The sequence below is a fragment of the Vulpes lagopus genome, chromosome 21, assembly GCF_018345385.1.
Source record: "Vulpes lagopus strain Blue_001 chromosome 21, ASM1834538v1, whole genome shotgun sequence".
NCBI classification, from domain to species: domain Eukaryota; kingdom Metazoa; phylum Chordata; class Mammalia; order Carnivora; family Canidae; genus Vulpes; species Vulpes lagopus.
The window spans coordinates 27,115,602-27,135,002 of NC_054844.1; the positions used below are offsets into that span (position 1 = coordinate 27,115,602).

At 37.3% G+C, this 19,401-nt stretch overlaps 1 protein-coding gene across 1 annotated transcript in view; it reads right to left on the bottom strand.

Moving 5' to 3' along the window:
• OVCH1 (ovochymase 1) overlaps nt 1-19,401 on the bottom strand; it is a 68,034-nt gene that overhangs the window by 19,917 nt on the left and 28,716 nt on the right. The window contains 7 exon segments of the mRNA XM_041735576.1: nt 51-98; nt 100-184; nt 1,151-1,276; nt 6,180-6,404; nt 9,691-9,786; nt 10,114-10,263; nt 16,992-17,150. Of these exon segments, the coding sequence (XP_041591510.1) occupies nt 51-98; nt 100-184; nt 1,151-1,276; nt 6,180-6,404; nt 9,691-9,786; nt 10,114-10,263; nt 16,992-17,150 (889 nt within the window).

Genomic DNA, 19,401 nt, shown 5'->3' on the forward strand with positions numbered 1-19,401 from the left:
AAAGGATCATTCACAAACTTCTTTCGTCATAATAAACATTCCTTCCTCACCTCATTGTGGTTCTGTGAGAGTATCTTGGGATCTGAATGACTCCTCCTAGTTGTCAGGATAACATCCTCACAGGTGGCCATATATTCTTGGTTTGAACTCTGGAGAAGTTTGGCAGTTTTACTGCCCTTTGGACCTAAAAATACAGAAAAAAAAAAGAGGCGATGAAAATAAAATTAATCTTTGAAAGGCTTATGATAATGCCTTTCAGAGCAGAGAAGTCACTTTTCCTCCCCGTTTTAGAAAAAACATGAACAGAAGTGGTTTTAATGAAAAGTATCTGAACCATTCAAAGATACTGAGAACAGCACTTTTCTCAGAATTGTCTTTGGCACAGCATCAAGTCAATGGAAGAGAATGTGGAAAAACTATAGATAATGCCAGTTGTCTGTACAATTCCATCTAAAAGCAACATTTTTAATATAGTTTTTTTGGGAAAACAGTTTCATATGATATGCATGCGTTTCTTTATTACTCACTGAACTTTTTCCCCAAATATCTCTCTGCAGTGCTTTTTGGTGCCAAGAAAAGAAACTAGCTTTCAGTTACCTATACTTACCAAAAGTCAGAAAGCCTTATTAATTCTTTGTTCAAAAATGCAATCTGATAAGTCTGAATTGCTTAGCATTTACAGTTATAATGCTAGGACCTAATATTTGTGTAGTTTATCTTAAATACTCATCTTAACCTTTTATGATTATAGTAATATCACTATAAAGAATACTCTGATACAGAGATAATAAATTATCCATAGCTAGTCAACCAGCTAACAGTTAAAACCCTTATATTCTTATCCACAGAAAAGGCTATCTGTGGCATAAAAATCACATGACGGTAAGAAAAAATGTCTTGAAATCAACATATCATAGCCACATTCAGAATCACAATTCTGGATGATTTACAAGTCAATCAGGTTATCCACTGAACAGTTTCTCTTTTGAATCTGACCAATCTCAGATCCCTTAAATAGATTGTCCTTTCAAACATAAACTCCCCACAGAAACACCATTTCTTACAAAACAATGTATATGTTTTGAAACATCTCTAAAAAAGAAAAACATTGATTTTTAACTTTATAAGTTTATAAAATGATGAAGCATACCTTGGACCGTAAAGACAATATAACTTATACCCAAAGCACCTTGCACAAGGGAATGAAATACCACTCTCACCAGTGGTCCGGAGCTCATGAAAAGCATTGAATAAAGCCCTCTCCCACATAATTTGCCTAGGTTTAGAAAAAATGAAATCTAGTAAAACATAAGAACTAAATTTTTTTTAGCAGTTTCTCTATTTTAGGTATGGCAATTATTTTTATTTTTATCAAAATATATTTAACATGTGACATTGTATAGATTTAAAGTATACACCATTTTGATGTACACCATTTGATGACAATATTTACACATTGTAAATGACTGCCACTCTAGTGATAGGTAGCTTCTATCACCTCTTATCATTACCATTTCTTTTTTGTAATGAAACTAGTTAAGATTTAGTCCCTCGGCAAGTTTGATGATTCTAATACAAATGTTGACTATATTTCCTATACTATGCATTAGATCTCCAGGACTTGTCAACTAGTTATAAGTTTGTACCCATGAGGTAGGAATTTATTTCACTCTGCAAAATGAGGGAAACGGCTCCAGAACTCATGTGACTCACCCAAAGTCAGACTGGCAGGGTGGGGACTCAGGATCTAAACCCAGGACCATGAATTCAATTCCTATCACAGTCTGCTATGTCATATTGCTCCCTTGAAGGACAGAAGGAAGTAAATTACTTCATCTTTAAAATAATGCTGCTCTGCCATTATTTCTTCTAGTAAAGTACCTACATATTAAAAATCTCTCACTATGAAAAATCCACGATGGAAAACAGTCTACCTGAAAACTTATTCTTTCCCTATAGTCTGTCTCCTTTTGATCCCTTCAGGTTGAAGACTTGAGTCAAAGATGAAAAAGAAAATTATACCCATAATTCTAAAATAATTCAGAGGGCTGATTAAAGAAGATGTGAAAAGAACCTGTGAATTTCTTAGGATCAAACCCTTCTACTATAATAATAAGCCAGTATTATCCTATAACATTTATCAAAGTGTCACCTGCTCAGAAAGACATTTATTTGCTGGTTATACTACATACAACTGTATGGCTTGTCTCAGATTCTTCTCTTTCTTCCTACTTCATTTTCCCCTGGCTCATCTACCTAATAATATATATTTTGTTTTCATATTATGTGTCCACTCCCCACTAGAATAGATTCTTGATAAGGGCAGGGATTTCTTTTGTCCATTTTGCTCACTATTGAATCCCTACAACCAAGAAGAGTTGGTCTCTAGCCCCTAGTATATCCTTCTTACAAGTATCTATGGAACAAGAGAAGGAAGAGGTTATATCGGATTAGAAAGAAACAAATAATATTAGATGGTATAACACATTAAGGTAAATGATGTTGAAATATTATTTGAAAAATAATCAAATACTTATTTGTAGCAAGTAGAGATCAACACAACTCTTGAGTGAGTGAGTTGCTGGCTCCCACAGGGAAAAAGATAGCATTTACAATATAGAAGAATACTATCTGGCTTAAATATGGGGTAATACCTCCATTAGAGTCTTGCAGTTCCGCTAGCTATCATTTGAAGAGAAAGAACCATTCTACAAGTTTCAAGCTGACAATTTCAAATCAAAGAAATGCTAGGTTGGAAAATTATAGGGATTCCTCAGTTAATCCACAACAAGGCCAAGCATGGTTTTCAATAGATTATAAAGATGAAGGTAAGTTTTCCCAGAAAATGTTTCTCTTTATATGTGAATCTAGTATATAATAGAGTTGCTACCAGTTGGAGAGAAAATAGTTTTTTTCTTGAAGAAAAAGATAGCATCACTTCACCATATGAAAAAAAAACATTTCATTAGGATTAAAGAAGTTTATAAAAATTTTTTTTCTGAACTCAGAATGAACAATGAATATTTATAAATAAAAGCAATGAGATAAATCAAAGATTAAAGGTGTTTATAGATAGATTTAAACAAATTTTTAAATGTTTACATCAACATATAATAAATATTAAGGATGTGCCTGAGTGGTTCAGTCAGTTAAGCATCCAGCTCTGGGTTTTGGTTCAAGTCATGATCTTGGGGTCATGAGATCGAGCCCTTTGTAGGGCTCCGTGCCCAGCGGGGAGTCTGCTTGAGATTCCTTCTCCCTCTCCTTCCCTTTCTGCCCCTCCCTTCACTCACATGCACTCTCTCTCAAATAAATAAATAAAGTATTTTAAAAAATTAGAGGCAAATGTCAGAACAAGTACTTGCAACTTATGACAAGGGAAAAATATATGTATAACAGCTTTCATAAACTGATAAAAAGAATAATACCAAAAAAATGGATGGTAATGACAAAGAAATAAAAAATACAAATAGCTAACCAACATTAGAAAAAAAGCCACCATTAATGATTTAAAAAAAAATAAAAGTGCCTATCAAATTGATATATTCAGTTATGGTGCAAAAGGCTGCCATGTATTGCTAATGGCAATGAAAACTGATTTAGCTTTTCTGAAGAGTAATTTATCAGTACACAGTCATGAAAAAAAAATATTCTCAGTCTCTAGACATGATTCTAATTTGGGAAGATATAGTAAGGAACAAAATAGCAAGATCCCTGCTTTCATGAATCTTTTATTTTAGCCAGGTAAATAAAGAAGATGATTTCAAATAGGGATCAAGGCTGCCAGTGAAATAATCTGCATAATATGATGAAAAGGACGTTGGGAGGGAATGAATGGCACTACTTTAGACTGAGAAGCCCTCTTTGACCAGGTGACCTATCACTCATTCATTCACTCATTCAATGCCTTCCTTCCCCCCCACCCCCCAAGATTTTATTTATTTATTCACAAGAGACACAGGGAGAGAAGCAGAGGGAGAAGCAGGCTCCCTATGGGGAGCCTGATGTGGAACTCATTCCCAGGATCACAACCTGAGCTGAAGGCAGATAGTCAACCACTGAGCCACCTAGATGCCCCTCATTCAGGGCCTCCTACGTCTCACACACTGTTCTAGGCACTGGAGAGACTTCAAAGATGAAAGTCTTTACCTTCTGAAAACTCACATTCAATAGAGAAAACACAGACCACAAACACGAAAACAAATCATAATGGTGGAAGATAATAAGTGCTAAAGAAAAGGGGGAGGAACTAGGAGGTACCCAAGCAGGAAGTGCTGTAATTTACAGAAATGAAGGTAGGCATCATTCAGGAGATGACACTCTGGGGGCGCTTGGGTGGCTCAGTCGGTTGAGTGTCTGCCTTCAGCTCAGGTCATGACCCCAGCCAGGGTCCTGGGATCCAGCCCCACAGCACACTCCCTGCTCAGCAGGAAGCTTGCTTCTCCTTCTCCCTCTGCCTGCTGCTCCCCCTGCTTGTGCTCTTTCTCTGTCAAATAAATAAAGTCTTTAAAAAAGGAGGAAGAGAAGGAGGAGGAGACATTCTAGTCAAGACTTGAGAGATGTGAGGGACAGACAAGGAGCTCTCTGAAGAGCTAGGAGGAGCTGGACAAGAGGCCTCAGGTGAGAAGGATAGCACCTGATCATGTGAGTCAGGAAGGAGGACAGAAGGCCATGCTAGGAATTCTGGATTTCATTCCAGCTACAAGAAGACCTGGAGCTGTTTCAATCAAGGTGGATGGGGGAGCCCATCAGATTGCAGGAGAAAAATGAACAAAGTAGATAGGCCAGGTCTAAATGAGACAGTATTTATAAAGATTCTTTAAATAAATGTTTTGTGCCCTCTAACCAAATGATTTCATCTCAGAATTTATCCCAAGAACACAGTTTCATCATCAGAGGATTTTTCTGGTCTTCAGCATGTATGTGCAGGCATACACTTATTTTCTTCCCAGGTGTCCCCATCAACCAAATGATTTCCAAAACGTTCCTACTTCCCTCCTAAGAGCAGTACCACCCCTACACAAACAGGAGGTATCAACTTTGTTTTGTTGCACAAAACAGGGTTGCCCGCACATGAAATGAAATGAAAGGTAGTGTATTATTAGCAAATATTTTAAATTCTGCCATTGTAAAAACTTTTAATATATTTTGCTTTATTTTAAAATCCAACCCCCACCTCCTACCCACATCTGATTTTTAACCATCTTAATTCCTCCTTCGTATACATTTCTGGCATCCTGGCATAGTTCCAGTATGCTTGAAGAACTTGAACTCTCTTGTCTTTTTTCTGCTTGAATACAAATACGTACAAACACACACACACACACACTCAACCTCTAGTACACCTGTTTTGTAAATTCAACTTTTGAAACTATTAAGAGCCTAAGTCTGCTCTTCTCAACCCCAATTCCAGATTTATTTTTAATCTAAATATGACTCTGATTCTTGTGTTGTCAGACCATACCACCCACAACTGGTCCCCGAATTACCACTTTCTTATTCCTAGAAGATTTTAGCAGTCATTTTTCTCCAACAATATTTTTGCCACACATCTTGCTGATTTCAGTACCCATATAAATGATGAGCCCAGCACTGGAGTTTTCTAATTTCTCAACTTCCTTCCAATGATTTTGTTCTCCACCAGACCTCACCCACCTAACCCAATGGTCAGCCCCCAGGAATGTGATGCTCAGCAACAACAACACTTTCCATATCTCACTTTAAAGCACTGCTCTCTCCATCCACAACCTTCTATCTTCTCCTTCCACTTTTTGAGACGTGCTATTTATCTTCCCAACCACCTTTCCTTTGTCCCTCTCTCCCCCTCATTCACTTTGAAAATATTAAGTGTGCCTTAAAAAAAAAAAAAAAAGGTGGGATGCTGGGTGGCTCAGCAGTTGAGCATCTGCCTTTGGCTTAAGGCATGATCCTAGAGTCCCAAGATTGAGTCCCACATCGGGCTCCCTGCATGGAGCCTGCTTCTCCTTCTGCCTATGTCTCTGCCCTCCCCCTCTCTGTCTCTCATGAATAAATAAGTAAATAAAATCTTTTTTAAAAAAGTCATGCCTATTACATGAATCCACATTTTGGTGGTAGTGTTACCCAAGTCAAGCTCTCTCCTGATAATAAAAGCTGCCTATACCTAAAGGGTTCCCAGCAGAGAATTGAAATGCCATTACCTGATACCCCTCTCTCATCGTGGCTTTCTTCATAAATAGCCACAACAGAATCTGGACACACAAGAGACCAAGGCAGTGATAGATACTCAACTGTCAATTTTGCCATACTGCTTGGTGACACTCTGAGCACCCAAGAACATTCCAGTTTTCCTCTATAATCCTGTGGATATCTTGGAGTTGAAAAACAGCCTCTGGGTTCTTCCAGTTCCACTTCAGAGTAACAACCTACGATTCAGAGCACACAGACACCAGGGACCAACATAAACAAAGCAAAGCAATACAAAGTGAGCCTCCACCACAAACCTGAAAAATTTATGCTTGCCTGAAGAAAATTAAAACTTGATTATTCTCTTTCACATGTCCTTGGGTAAAAATGATCATCCCATTGAATGTGTCCTATTTTCTTGAAATGAGATTGTAGTAGAAGTTAAATTCTAATTATTTAAAATTTCTTTTCAAGGAATCTTTTAAATGCCTTAGAAGATGCACAGTGGATATGCAATCTCTACTTCCAGCATGTTTTCATTTCCTTCCTTCTTTGAGATGCAATGAAGGTCTGTTCCTAAAAGCTTCACTAATTTCACTGAGCATTTATCTTACTGGGACAAATGATCATATTCATGGAATTCGTGACTGAGATCAAAAGAAGGAGAATCTGCTGATACATTTGAAAGTCTCTCACTTCTTCCACTTGCTCTTAAGTCCAAGGGCACCTTTGGACCTGCAGGGCTACTTGCAGAGCTTCAGATGCCTGTGGCTCTCTGGCCCGCTGATCCTATAGTCAGCTGCTGCTTCTTCATGTTATATATACCCTTGACTCCTCCTTCTTCACCTCTGTGTATTCCTTTGACAAAAATCCTCTGAGCAATTACATATTGAAATACTCTGCATTCAAATGAACATATCTTAATGTAGGAGTTTTCGTTAATTAATTATTGTGTGATTATATATGCTTTGCATAGAGAAATTAATGATCTGAGGTGACAGATACATAAATATACTTTTATGAAGAGTAGAAATGAGGAGTGGCAGAAAGTGAAGAAGGGAAATGGAATGTTATAAGAATTCAGGATTCTATTCAATTGCCTAGTCCCATTATTTTCTTTGTAAATTCTCCCCTTCATGTATATGGCTACTGTAATCTAATTTAGATAGTTATAGACCCACCTTGATTTAATAGTAACCTCACTGATTTCCCAGTCTTTAATCTCTCCCACCATGCCCTCCAATCTGGGATAGTGTATGAAACAAAAGAATTAAGTTCTTTCCTTGCTCAAAGCAACTGAAATTGTGCAGCTTGCACTGTCTTTCAGACTCTGGCCCCAACATATCTTTTCAATCTTTTTTTCCTGTCCCCATGAATCCTCTATGACAAATCTGCCTGGAAAGGAACCAAATCATATAAAGTCATGAATTCCCAATCAGTCACTTCTTTTTATAAATGGGCTAACAATCCTCTTGTGTAGAAAGCAAGTGGTGGGAGTGGGTGGATGTTAAAGATAGGATAGTTTCAACATTTTAATGCATAGGATATTCACAGAATTAAAACAAAACAATACCCTTTCATATGTAAAACTTGCAAAGTTCTTTGGCATGCATATGTGTTTCTGAACATATACAAACGAGAAATATCTTCTCTACATTTTAACAACGTTTATTTTCTGAATGGGACAGTTCAATGAATATATTAGTTGATCACTACCAACACCACCTGTTGACTGTTGCCATTCATCATGCCATTTCTATTTTAAGTGCTTTGTATGCATTAATTTACTTATGCACTAATCACAATTTTTCATTTAACTCAAACCATCTAAATCATTAGGATTAAGGATCTTGGGCCTAGATCTGCTCTTCATCTCAACCCCAATTCCAGATTTATTTTTAATCTAAGTAAGACTCTTTGATTCTTGTGTTGTCAGACCATACCACCCACAACTGGTCCCCGAATTACCACTTTCTTATTCCTAGAAGATTTTAGCAGTTATTTTTCTCCAACAATATTTTTGCCACACATCTTGCTGATTTCAGTACCCATATAAATTATGAGCCCAGCACTGGAGTTTTCTAATTTCTCAACTTCCTTCCAATGATCTTGTTCTCCACCAGACCTCAGCCACCCAACCCAATGGTCAGCTCCCAGGGATGTGGTTCTCAGCAATAACACCACCTTCCATATCTCACTTTCAAGCACTGCTCTGTCCATCCACAACCTCTATCTTCTCACCTCCCTCCAATGCTCCTTCCACTTTTTGAGACGTGCTATTCATATACCCGACCACCTTTCCTTTGTCCCTAACTCTCTCTCATCCTCATTCACTCTTTTCCTAGCTTAAATTCCAAAATACGTCATCTTAATCCCTTCCTACTACACAATGCCTTCAACACCCTTATACTCTTGCATACTTGGGAAAACCCATTCTGATTGAATCTACTTTCCCATCTGTTCTACGTATATGTGCTACCCCTCAGTGTCTCCAGAAGAAAACATACAAATAAACTGGTCAGTCTCCCTATAAATTCATGTTATTAATCTCAGAGGCTTTTATGTTGCCCAGCAATCCTACTACATTTTCCTAGTACATGCACTTTGTCACTTTTTTAAAGAACTATTTCATACTTCTTTTCTCTTAAAACCCTCAAACCCTCTTCAACAATCCTCTTCATCTGATAAGTACATAGAAGCAATTAGAAAATCGCCAGAAGCTCCCATCTCCACATATACCGCATAAGTCTGCCTCCCATCCAGCAACTATGGATGAACTGCACTTTGCTCTTCTCTGAGACCAACCCCTCCTGCTGAACACAAGATCTCATCCCCTCTCTCTCCTACTGAAGGTTATCACTCTAGCAATTCCCCCTGTCTTCTGTAGCCCTTCGACCTTCCCCCACCTCTTCTAGTTGCCTACTGAGCTTGATTGTAGGTGGGATGGATGGGGGTAGAGACGATGAGAAAGAAGATACTGCCTGAGACCACCTGGAAATAAAGAATGATGACATTATAGAACTTTCATCTCCCTACAGGTCTATTACAGACTTCTAATTCTCCAGCTGCAGTTTCACTTTAAATAAAAATAAAAATCCCATTAGCAAACACACTGACAATTGTGGGAGAATTATAAATGACTAACACTGATGCTGGTTGTAGTTCTCTCTCACATCTAGGGTCCTCACCTACCCAGATATCTGAAAATGTAAAGATCTTTAATTATGTAGGAATAAACAGGTCAGAATAATTCTTTCTATGCACTCCTTCAAAATTCAAATTCAGGAACTTGTTCACAACCACAATTTTTTTTTTTTTTTTTTACCTGCAACAGCTGTATCTGTGGGGGTAGAAAAGAAACCCAGATGGTCACAACGACAACACTCTTCTTCAGTACAAACTACTAGCCAGAATGAAAACACAGGGTTTATCCTATTCCAAAGAAAATTAGTGAACATAGACATGCAAAGCTTTTTGCTAAGTTCTTACCTGCTGCATTAATTGGATAACATGAACATCTATTACCTGGTCCAAATGCATTGTCCGTTGAAGGCGTGAGTGGTGGTAACTGTTGTCTTGTTAAGGTTTTGCTTTCATTATTTATCTGAAGTGAAGCAGGACCTGTACCTGGAGAGAGCATGTTAAAAATAAATCACGATGAAAGCCTCAAAAGAAAATGTAGTCTATATCAAAACAGCTTTTGTCAAAAGAAAATGCAAATCTAGGATTATAACAGCCTCAGGAAAAGTCAGCTTTACTCTCTCTGCTCAAGGGAGAATGTTTTCTTACAGAATTTTAATGTGCATTTTAATGTTTAAGAAACTAAAATAAATGAAATACTACTTTATGTTTTTTTCTTTCATAATGCTGATTTCTACCACACTCACTTCTTGCAAACCTACTCTAAAGAAAGAGGAATTGTTTTTGTAATATCTGAAAAATATTTACCTTTCATTTTGAATTGGATCCAGTCCAAGAAGACACTCACCCTGGCAAGTACATCTGGTTTCCTTGGCTGGGCACAGCCAGCTTCCCAGCTGACAATGTCATATAGGACAAAGGGACCTTTTTCACATCTACACACTAATGGGCCACCACAGAACAAGAAAATATGTTCTAAAAATTGCTTTAACCAGAACTTCTGCTTTCAATTTTGGAACAGGAATAATCAATAATTTATTCATAACACATTTCTTTAATGAAAAATGCTTATACTTCATCAATTTGTATACCTTTGAGTCCTTAAACTCAAATAAATAAAATCACAAAGATATTACAATGGATACCACAGAAATACAAAGATTCATGAGACTACTATGAATAACTATACACCAAAAAATTGGATAACCTGGAAGAAATAAATAAATTCCTAGAAACAAACAACCTGCCAAGACCAAATCATGAGGAAATAGAAAATCAGAACAGAGCAATATGAGCAAGGAGATTGAATCATTAATCAAAAACACCCCATTAAACAAAGCTCAGGACCAGATAGCTTCACTGGTGAATTCTACTAAACATTTAAAGAATTGACTTCAATTCCCAAACTCTTGCCAAAAATTGGAGAGGACGGAACACTCTAAAATTATTACACAAGGTTGGAATTACCCTGATATCAAAGCCAGGTAAGGACACTACAAGAAAACTACAGGCCAAAATCTCTAATAAGCACAGATGTAAAAATCCTCAACAAAATACTAGCAGACTGAATTTAATAGCATATTAAAAGGATCATACACCATGATCAGTGATGCAAAGATAGTTCAACATATATAAATTAATGAATGTGATACATATTAATAGAATGAAAGTTTAAAAATCATGTTATCATATGAATAGCACAGAAAATGTATTTAACAAAATGCAGCATCCTCTCAAGATAAAAACTCTCAACAAATTGGGTATAGACAGAACATACCTCAACATAATAAAGGTGATATATAACAAACCCATAGCTAACATCATACTCAATAGTGAAAAGCTGAAAGCTTTTCCTGTAAGATAAGAAATAAAAACAAGTATGCCCACTTTCACCATTCCTATTCAATATAGGTTTAGAAGTCTTAGCCAGAACAATAAGGCAAGAAAAAGAAATACAAGGAAGAAAGGAAAGAATAAAGCAGGAAGCAAGAAGTAAAACTGCCTTTATTTGTAGAGGATATGATCTAGGAAAATCCTAAAGACTCCATCAAAAACTGTTAGAACTCAAAACAAAACAGTTAGAACTAATTAATGAGTATAGTAAAGTTTCAGGACACAAAGAAATTAGTAGTATCTCTATACATTAACAAAAAAATATATGAAAAAGAAATAAACGGGATTAAGGAGGGCACTTACAATGAACACTGGGTGTTGTAAGTAAGTGTTGAATCACTAAATTCTACACCTGATACTACTATCATACTACATGGTAACTAACTGGAATTTAGATAAAAACTTGGAAAGGAAATAAGGAAAACAATCCTATATACAAAAACGTCAAAAAATAAAGTGCTTAGGAATAAAATTAACCAAAAAGGTAAAAGATCTCCACACTAAAAACTATATTGACAAAATAAATTATAAAGATACAAACATATGGAACACATAATCCTAATTTCAAAGATCAGAAGAATCAATATTGTGTCCATACTACCAAAGCCACCAGTAGATTCAGTGAAGTCCATTTCAAAATTTCAATAGTATTTTTCATAGAAATAAAAAAAAATCCTAAAAATCATATGGGCCCACGAAAGACCCTAAATAGCCAAAGAAATCCTGAGAAGGAACAAAGCTGGAGACATCCCATTTCCTGATTTGAAAATATGTTACAAATCTATGGTAGTCAATGCAGTATGGTACTGGCATAAAAAGACACATAGACAAATGGGCTAGAATCATAAGTCCAGAAAAACCCTAACATATGCAGTCAACTAATATTTGACAAAGAAGAAAGAATACTCAATGGAGAAAGGATAATCTCTTCACCAATGATATTGGGAAAACTGGACAACAATAGGTAGAGGAATGGAATTGGTCCCTATTTTATACTACTCACAAAAAATTAAACTTGAATTAAAGACATATATAAAGCTACAAACGTAGAACTCCTAGAAGAAAACATAAGGATAAAGCTCCTTGACATTGGTCTTGGCAACAATTTTTTTTTTTATATGAAACCAAAAGCACAAGCAACAAAAGAAAGAATCAACTAACTGGAACTACATGAAAGTAAAATGCTTGTATATATCAGAAGAAACAATCAACAAAATGAAAAGGCAACCTATGGGATGGGAGAAAACATTTGCAGACCACTTATCTGATAGAGGGTTAATATCCAAAATATATAAACAACTCATACAAACTGATAACAAAAACAATGTACCCTAAAAAATAGGCAGAGGATATGAATAGACATTTTTTCCAAAGAAGACATACAGATGGGCAACAGGTACATGAAAAGATACTCAACATCACTGATCATCAGGGAAATGCAAATCAAAACTACAATGAGATGTCACCTCATACTTGTTAGAAGAGGTATCATCAAAAAGACATAAAAAAATGTTGGCAAGGATGTGGAGAAAAGGGAATCCTTTACACTGTTGGTAGAAATATAAATTGGTACATCACTATGGAAAATAATATAAACATTCTTCAAAAAGCTAAAAATTTACTACTATATGATCCACTTCTGAAATACACCCAAAGGAAATAAAAACAGGTTATCAAAGAGGTGTCTGCACTCCCATATATATTGCAGCTTAATTTACTATAGCCGAGATAAGAAAACCTATTTTTCTGTCACAGGATAAAATTTAAAAAATATGGTATATATAAAAATATGGTATATATATGAAATGGTATAAAATATGGTATATATATATATACATATATATGTATATATATATATATATATATGAAATGGGTTATTATTCAGCCATGAGAACAAATAGAATCCTTCTCTTTCCAACAACATGGATGGTCCTTGAGGACATGATACTAAGTGAAAGGTCAGATAGCAAAAGACAAATATTCTATGATATCACTTATACTTGGTATCTAAAAAATGCTGAACTCAAAGGAACAGAGAGTAGAATGATAGTTACCAGGGAGTGGGGGATGGGGAAAATGAGGGAGATCTTGGTCAAAGGGAACAAACTTCCCATTATAAGATGAACAGTTCTGGGAATCTAATGTACAACATGGTGACTATGATTAACAATACTGTATTATATATTTAAAAGTTGATAAGAAAGCAGATCTTAAGTGTTCTCACCACCAGGAAGAAATGGTAATTATATGAGGTGACGGAGGTGTTGATTAACTCTACTGTGGTAAGCGTTTCACAATATACAAGTGCTTCAAATCATTACATTGTATATCTGAAACTTACACAATGTTATATGTCACTTATCGCTCAATAAAGCTTTAAAAAAACCTATCAGATTTGCATTTTAAGGCAGCCTTTCTGATTTTCACTCTCTTTTTCTTTGACAGAAATGTATTTAGAGTCAAACTAAATCCTTTGTCTTCTGATAAAATAAACTGAGCTTATGACATTTGATGTAGCTATTTATTTTATATGAAGAATTTCACAGAAGAAATCCTCAAGTAGGAACAGGGAGACAGATTCCCTAGTCTGTAATGTAGAACAATTAACATTTTCTCTGGATGTAATTTTTCTCCATATGAAGTAAGGTTATACTTAAGACTTCTTTCCAGTTTGTAAGTGGTCTGATGTGTCAAGTCAGGTTTATTTTATCTTTAAATTACTTATTCACCTGGTACCAATGTATACCAAATAAAGAATTTTTCTTGCAATTACAAACATCGCATGATCCAGAAAGAGTCTGTCTAATTCATCTTTTATCGTCAGGGTCTATCATAGGGCCTACCATATGGTAAATATTCAATAGGCAAATGGTACCTATTTATTTTCAAAAATTATTCAGTGCCTACTGTGAGCTAGGCACTCTAAGCAAGAGGGTATAAACAAATTAGATGGTGATAATAGCTATAGAGAAAATATTCAGAGCAAAAAGTAGAGAATAAAGGCGGGCAGTTGTGTGTGCTTACATACTCGTGTAGGTGTATGTCATTTCAATAACATTTGAGCTAATACACAAAAGAAGGAGCTGGGTTTTCAAAAGCCAGGAGGAATAGCATTTTATTCAGAATTGATATCTGGGCTAAGTAAGGCCCCAAGTTAGGCAGGATGTGGTGATTTGTATGGTCAGAAAGTAATCAGTGTGGCTGAAATATATAAGCAAGAGAAGAGAAGTATGAAATAGATTCGAAGAGTCAGCAGGAACAAGACATACACCACTCTGTGAAGATAGAGATCACCTTATAGGTCAAAGAGCTCAACATTTTAAAAACAATCTAGGATGTGTTGTGAGCAAATAATAGGATTTTTTTAAAGATTTTAATTTACTTATTCATGAGAGACACACAGAGAGAGGCGGAGACATAGGCAGAGGGAGAAGCAGGCTTCCGGCAGGGAGCCGGATGCAGGACTCCATCCCAGGACCCTGGGATCACGACCCAAGCCAAAGGCAGATGCTCAACCACTGAGGCACCCAGGTGCCCCCAAAGCATAGGATTCTACACTGCATCTCTGAAACTCTGTATTTCTGCATTCCAACATTCTCCTTCACCTTCCTGGATGAGAAATTACATTACGCAGGTCCATTACCTCTGAGCACACACAGGAGGGTAAAAATCAACTACCTGATGGAAATACCAGAGTTCACCTTATCAGAGTTTCTGAAGTCACCTTGTTACTAATCTAGTGTTCTTTAGCTAGCCACATACATTTCTTAGCCAGAATCTCAAATTCTACTTTCCTCCCCTTGTAAATTTGGTTGTGCTGCAAAGGGACAGTCGGATGTCACTGAAATAAATGCCCACCAAGATCATGATATTTGGGTCACCTCTGTCATGGACCTAATTCCCTCCCAAATTCCCCTTCGCTCTCTTGATATCGAGTAAGGTGTTCCCTTAAAGTCAGATGTTGTCAAACATGACAGAGACAACAGAGCCATTTGTGATTTCCTTGATTTGAAGCAGAGAGAAAAACCATCCCTCAAAAGGGGAAGAATGACCACATTAATTCAGAGCACTTTTCTATTTGATTTTTATAATATAGCATTTACATCTTCCAGCAGATGGTGTGAATGCTCATCCCATATTCATAGTCTTTCAGTCCACATCCTAGCTCTGGGTCTGAGGGCTCTTTCCTTCCTCGACCACATTCACAAGGCAGGCCAGAAGTGTGGAAAGTGCAGCAGAGGGATCAACAGACCTGCTCCCCAGCAGCCTTCAAACTATGACTTCGGGGAAGTTGTTATATAAATATCCCAGTTCCCTCGCCCCTTGGATGGGACAAATGCGTTGCGTGCATTTTACACTGTTGCAGCATTAAACTCAGTCCCCTTATTGTGGTAGCTGACTTAACAGCACATCTCACATTTCCTGTCTTCCCTTCCCTAGACCACCCTCCTGACTTTCCTACCAGCGATGTCTGCACTTCCTAAATAGACCATCACACTTGAATCTTTGTCTCAAGGCCAGCTTCTGAGAAATACAAATTAAAATGCAGAAAACAGAATCTGAGTAGTACTTGATACCACAAAAGGGTTTAACCACCAGAAACTGATATTCAGGGTTAAGAGGGGACTTCCTTCCTTCTCGCCTCACATTTTCACAGGGAAGGACTTCGACATCAATTAATACCCAGTTTTCTCCCACTGGTTGTTTCTTGATTAAGAGGAAAATTATCAAAAAGCAGCACAGACTACAGATTCATCCTTTCTTCCCTCTGTACTCCAGACCAGCATGAAATGATAAATCTGGAGAAGTGTATCTGCCTTGAAGACCCAAATGTTACTATTTAGTAGGCTGCCTCAAATCCAGACTAAATGTTGAAGGAGGGTTACAGAGTATCAAACACCCTTTTTGGTTGTATATCTAAAGTCACATTCGTCACTTGGCTTTCAGGATATTAAAGCTGGTGTTTTACAATCCATTTGTCCACACTCTTTCTTCCCTTGGCTGATTTGAACTTGCCGATAGCACGCTTGTCCAACTGGCATGTGAATGTAACTACACTGCTTTTGCCTCTAAGGATCTCTGAAATGAAACTATTGTTTTGTAATTTGTTTTCCACTGCACTGCAAACCATTTTTTCAAAGTTTCTCATTTTTCCTGATTATTTTCTATCTGTGGTAGAAAATTAAATGTGAGCACATAGGAGATTAGTACTAATTTAAAACAATAAAAACCTTAAGTCATAAGTAGGATATGCTGATTTAGAATCCTTCTTTGGGGCAGCCCGGGTGGCTCAGTGGTTTAGCGCTGCCTTCAGCCCAGGGTGTGATCCTGGAGACCTGGGATCGAGTCCCATGTGGGGCTCCCTGCATGGGGCCTGCTTCTCCCTCTGCCTGTGTCTCTGCCTCTCTTTCTGTGTGTCCCACATGAATAAATAAATAAAATATTTTTTAAAAGGAACCCTTCTTTGCTTCTATCTCTTTTCCCAGAGCCTTGCATCTCTCTGAACACATCTTCCTGCCCACGGCCCAGTTAACAGTGTTGCCATGCCCTGTGTTCTCATGGGCTCCTCAGTCCCCCCCATCTGCTTTTCTGGCTCTTGGCTGTTTTTACCCTCTCTCCATCTCAGCAAGTTTGGAACTCACTCTTCCTGCTGTCTTGCTGGCCCTCCTGGAAGGGCATGGCGTGGTGCTACCAGCACAGGGTACAATGGTTACCTGTGCTTCCGAGTGTCCCCTCCCGTCCAAGGAGAATCTCCAGCAGATGCCTGGATCTTCCTCTGCAAAATCAGAGTCTTCTCACCTGACAGAAATCTTTCCCTCCAGAGGCTGCAAAGCCAGCACACATCATCTTCTCTGTGAGCCCTCCTGGGTGAGAGGAGTAAGTGTGTTCACTGACCTCTCCTTCTAATATGGGCACCTGAATCTGCTCTAAGTGCCTTGCGAGGCCGCCATCTGCTTAAGACACAGATTCAGAAAGACAGCTTCATAATGAAGTAAACAACAAATTATGTTAAAAAACATATTTAAGTTCAGACTTGCTCTGTATTAATATAATTGCAATCATTCGGTTTCAACTGAGCTGATACAGAATACTGAATCAAAAAATGTAAGTGTCAAAAAAAAAATAGGTCTCATTGCAGGATGTCTTCATTTTCAAGCATCGCATCTTTGTAAAGGAATACATTGTCAGGAGAACAACACCAGAAACTTTTTTTTTTCCTAGCTTATTTGTTATTTAAAGTTTAGTGTTTCAAATATTGCTACATAAGAATTCAGAAAGGAAAATTCAGCAGGATATAAATCGGTATTGTATAGGATTTATGTGATTATATGTTTTTACACAGTATATTTATATGTAAAAATATATTATAAATGTGACATGTTTATACGATTTCCTAATAAAAACCAAAATTATATTCCTTTTTCCTCCTTTGTCAAACTGGGACTCATCTCAACACCAATTTAAAAGGACTAACAATGAAGGCTATAAGGCTAGCAATGAACACTAAAAAAATGCATAACTGACCCTCAGGCAGGCCTGTATGCACATGTATTCTACATAACTTATTCTATCATTTTGGATTCATGACTGACGAAAAAAAAATAGCTAAGTCTAGTCTTATAAATTACCTGACATTTATATAGTACTTTCATATTACTCCAACCCAATAATACAATGTTGTGGGGCGGGTTGTTCACATACATGATCACACTGAACTCTGAACTCACACACAAAAAGCCACAGTTCTGCGAATCTGATCTCACAGCCCCTGAGGGTCAGAACTAGTAGTTAGGCTGAGGCTTGACTCTAAAGCTTGTGTTTTTTTTTTTAATGTACTCATCGAATACATAAATAAATTTAATGTATTTAAAATCGTCTTTTCAGGGACCATCCCACCCCTGTTCTTTAACCATGTCTTAAAATTGAGAACTCATTTTCTCCCAGATTGGAAGAATGAATTCATCTTTCCTAAGACTGTAGCCACATCTCAGTTGTCTGGTGGTCATGGAGGTAGTGACGGTTGAAGATATCAGAGAATGGGTGCATTTATTCAAGGGCTTGGAAGCCAGTCAGTCAAAAACATATTTATTGTTTACTCTATGCCAGGTAAAATTCTAACTCTGGGGGAGAGTGGTGAATTAAAGACCTGCTGCCAAGAGGTTTCCACTCTAATGCATGACACATGGAGAATGATGTTTATTTATTTTAAAGATTTTTAAGATTTATTTATTCGAGAGAGAGCATGAGCAGGAGCATGTAAGCTGGGGGAGGGGCAGAGAGAGAGAGAGAGATCCTCAGGCAGACTCCACACCAAGCATGGAGCCCGATGGGGGCCTTGATCCCAGGACTCTGAGATCATGACTTCAGTTGAAACCAATAGTTGGCTGCTTAACCTGTGCCACCCAGGCTCCCGGGAGAATGATTACATACACTAACATTATGTATGTTTGAGCGCAAGGAGATAAAACTGGGTCATGCAGGAAGTGATGGAAGGGCAGGCCTGCTGCAGCAAAGTGAAATGAAGAGGGAGTGCTGTTTAAGCATCAAGCAGAATGATGAAACCACAGCTGGGAGAAGTGCAAGGGTGTTCCAAAGCTTCAGAAAACAGAAGAGGTCTTGTGTTTAAGAGAGAGAAAGAAGGCCACAATGCCTGAAGGGGACAAAAGGAGGAAAAGAAGTTGGAGAGGTAAGTGGAGGCCAAATCACACAGAGTTTCCCAAGTCAGACTAGCAGTTCAGATTTTATTCTAAATGTTAAAAAAAAAAAAAAAAAAAAAAGCCATTTGATGATGATCGGCTGAAGCATGCTGATTTTATTTTATTTTATTATTATTTTTTTAGCATGCTGATTTTAAATCTTAGCTTTGATATTTATTAATTATGGGATCTTAGCAAGTTACCTAATCTTTGAGCCATAACATCCTCATCTACAACATGGGGAGGATAAAATTCTCCCCATATGGTTTCTGTGCAGATCTTAGGAAAATTAGAGAAATGTGATTTGGCTGCAGGTAGCACAGAAAGCTATGATCATGAGCACTGTACACAGTCAGAGATAAATTCCCCTCTCCTTCAAGCTCGCAGATTCCAAATAAAGGACACAGAAACAGAAGGAAAACAGAAAAGCAAATGATCTTGCACAGTGAAAAGAGGCAAAACATAAACATGAACCCACTTAGATCTGTCAGTATTTTGCTTTGGC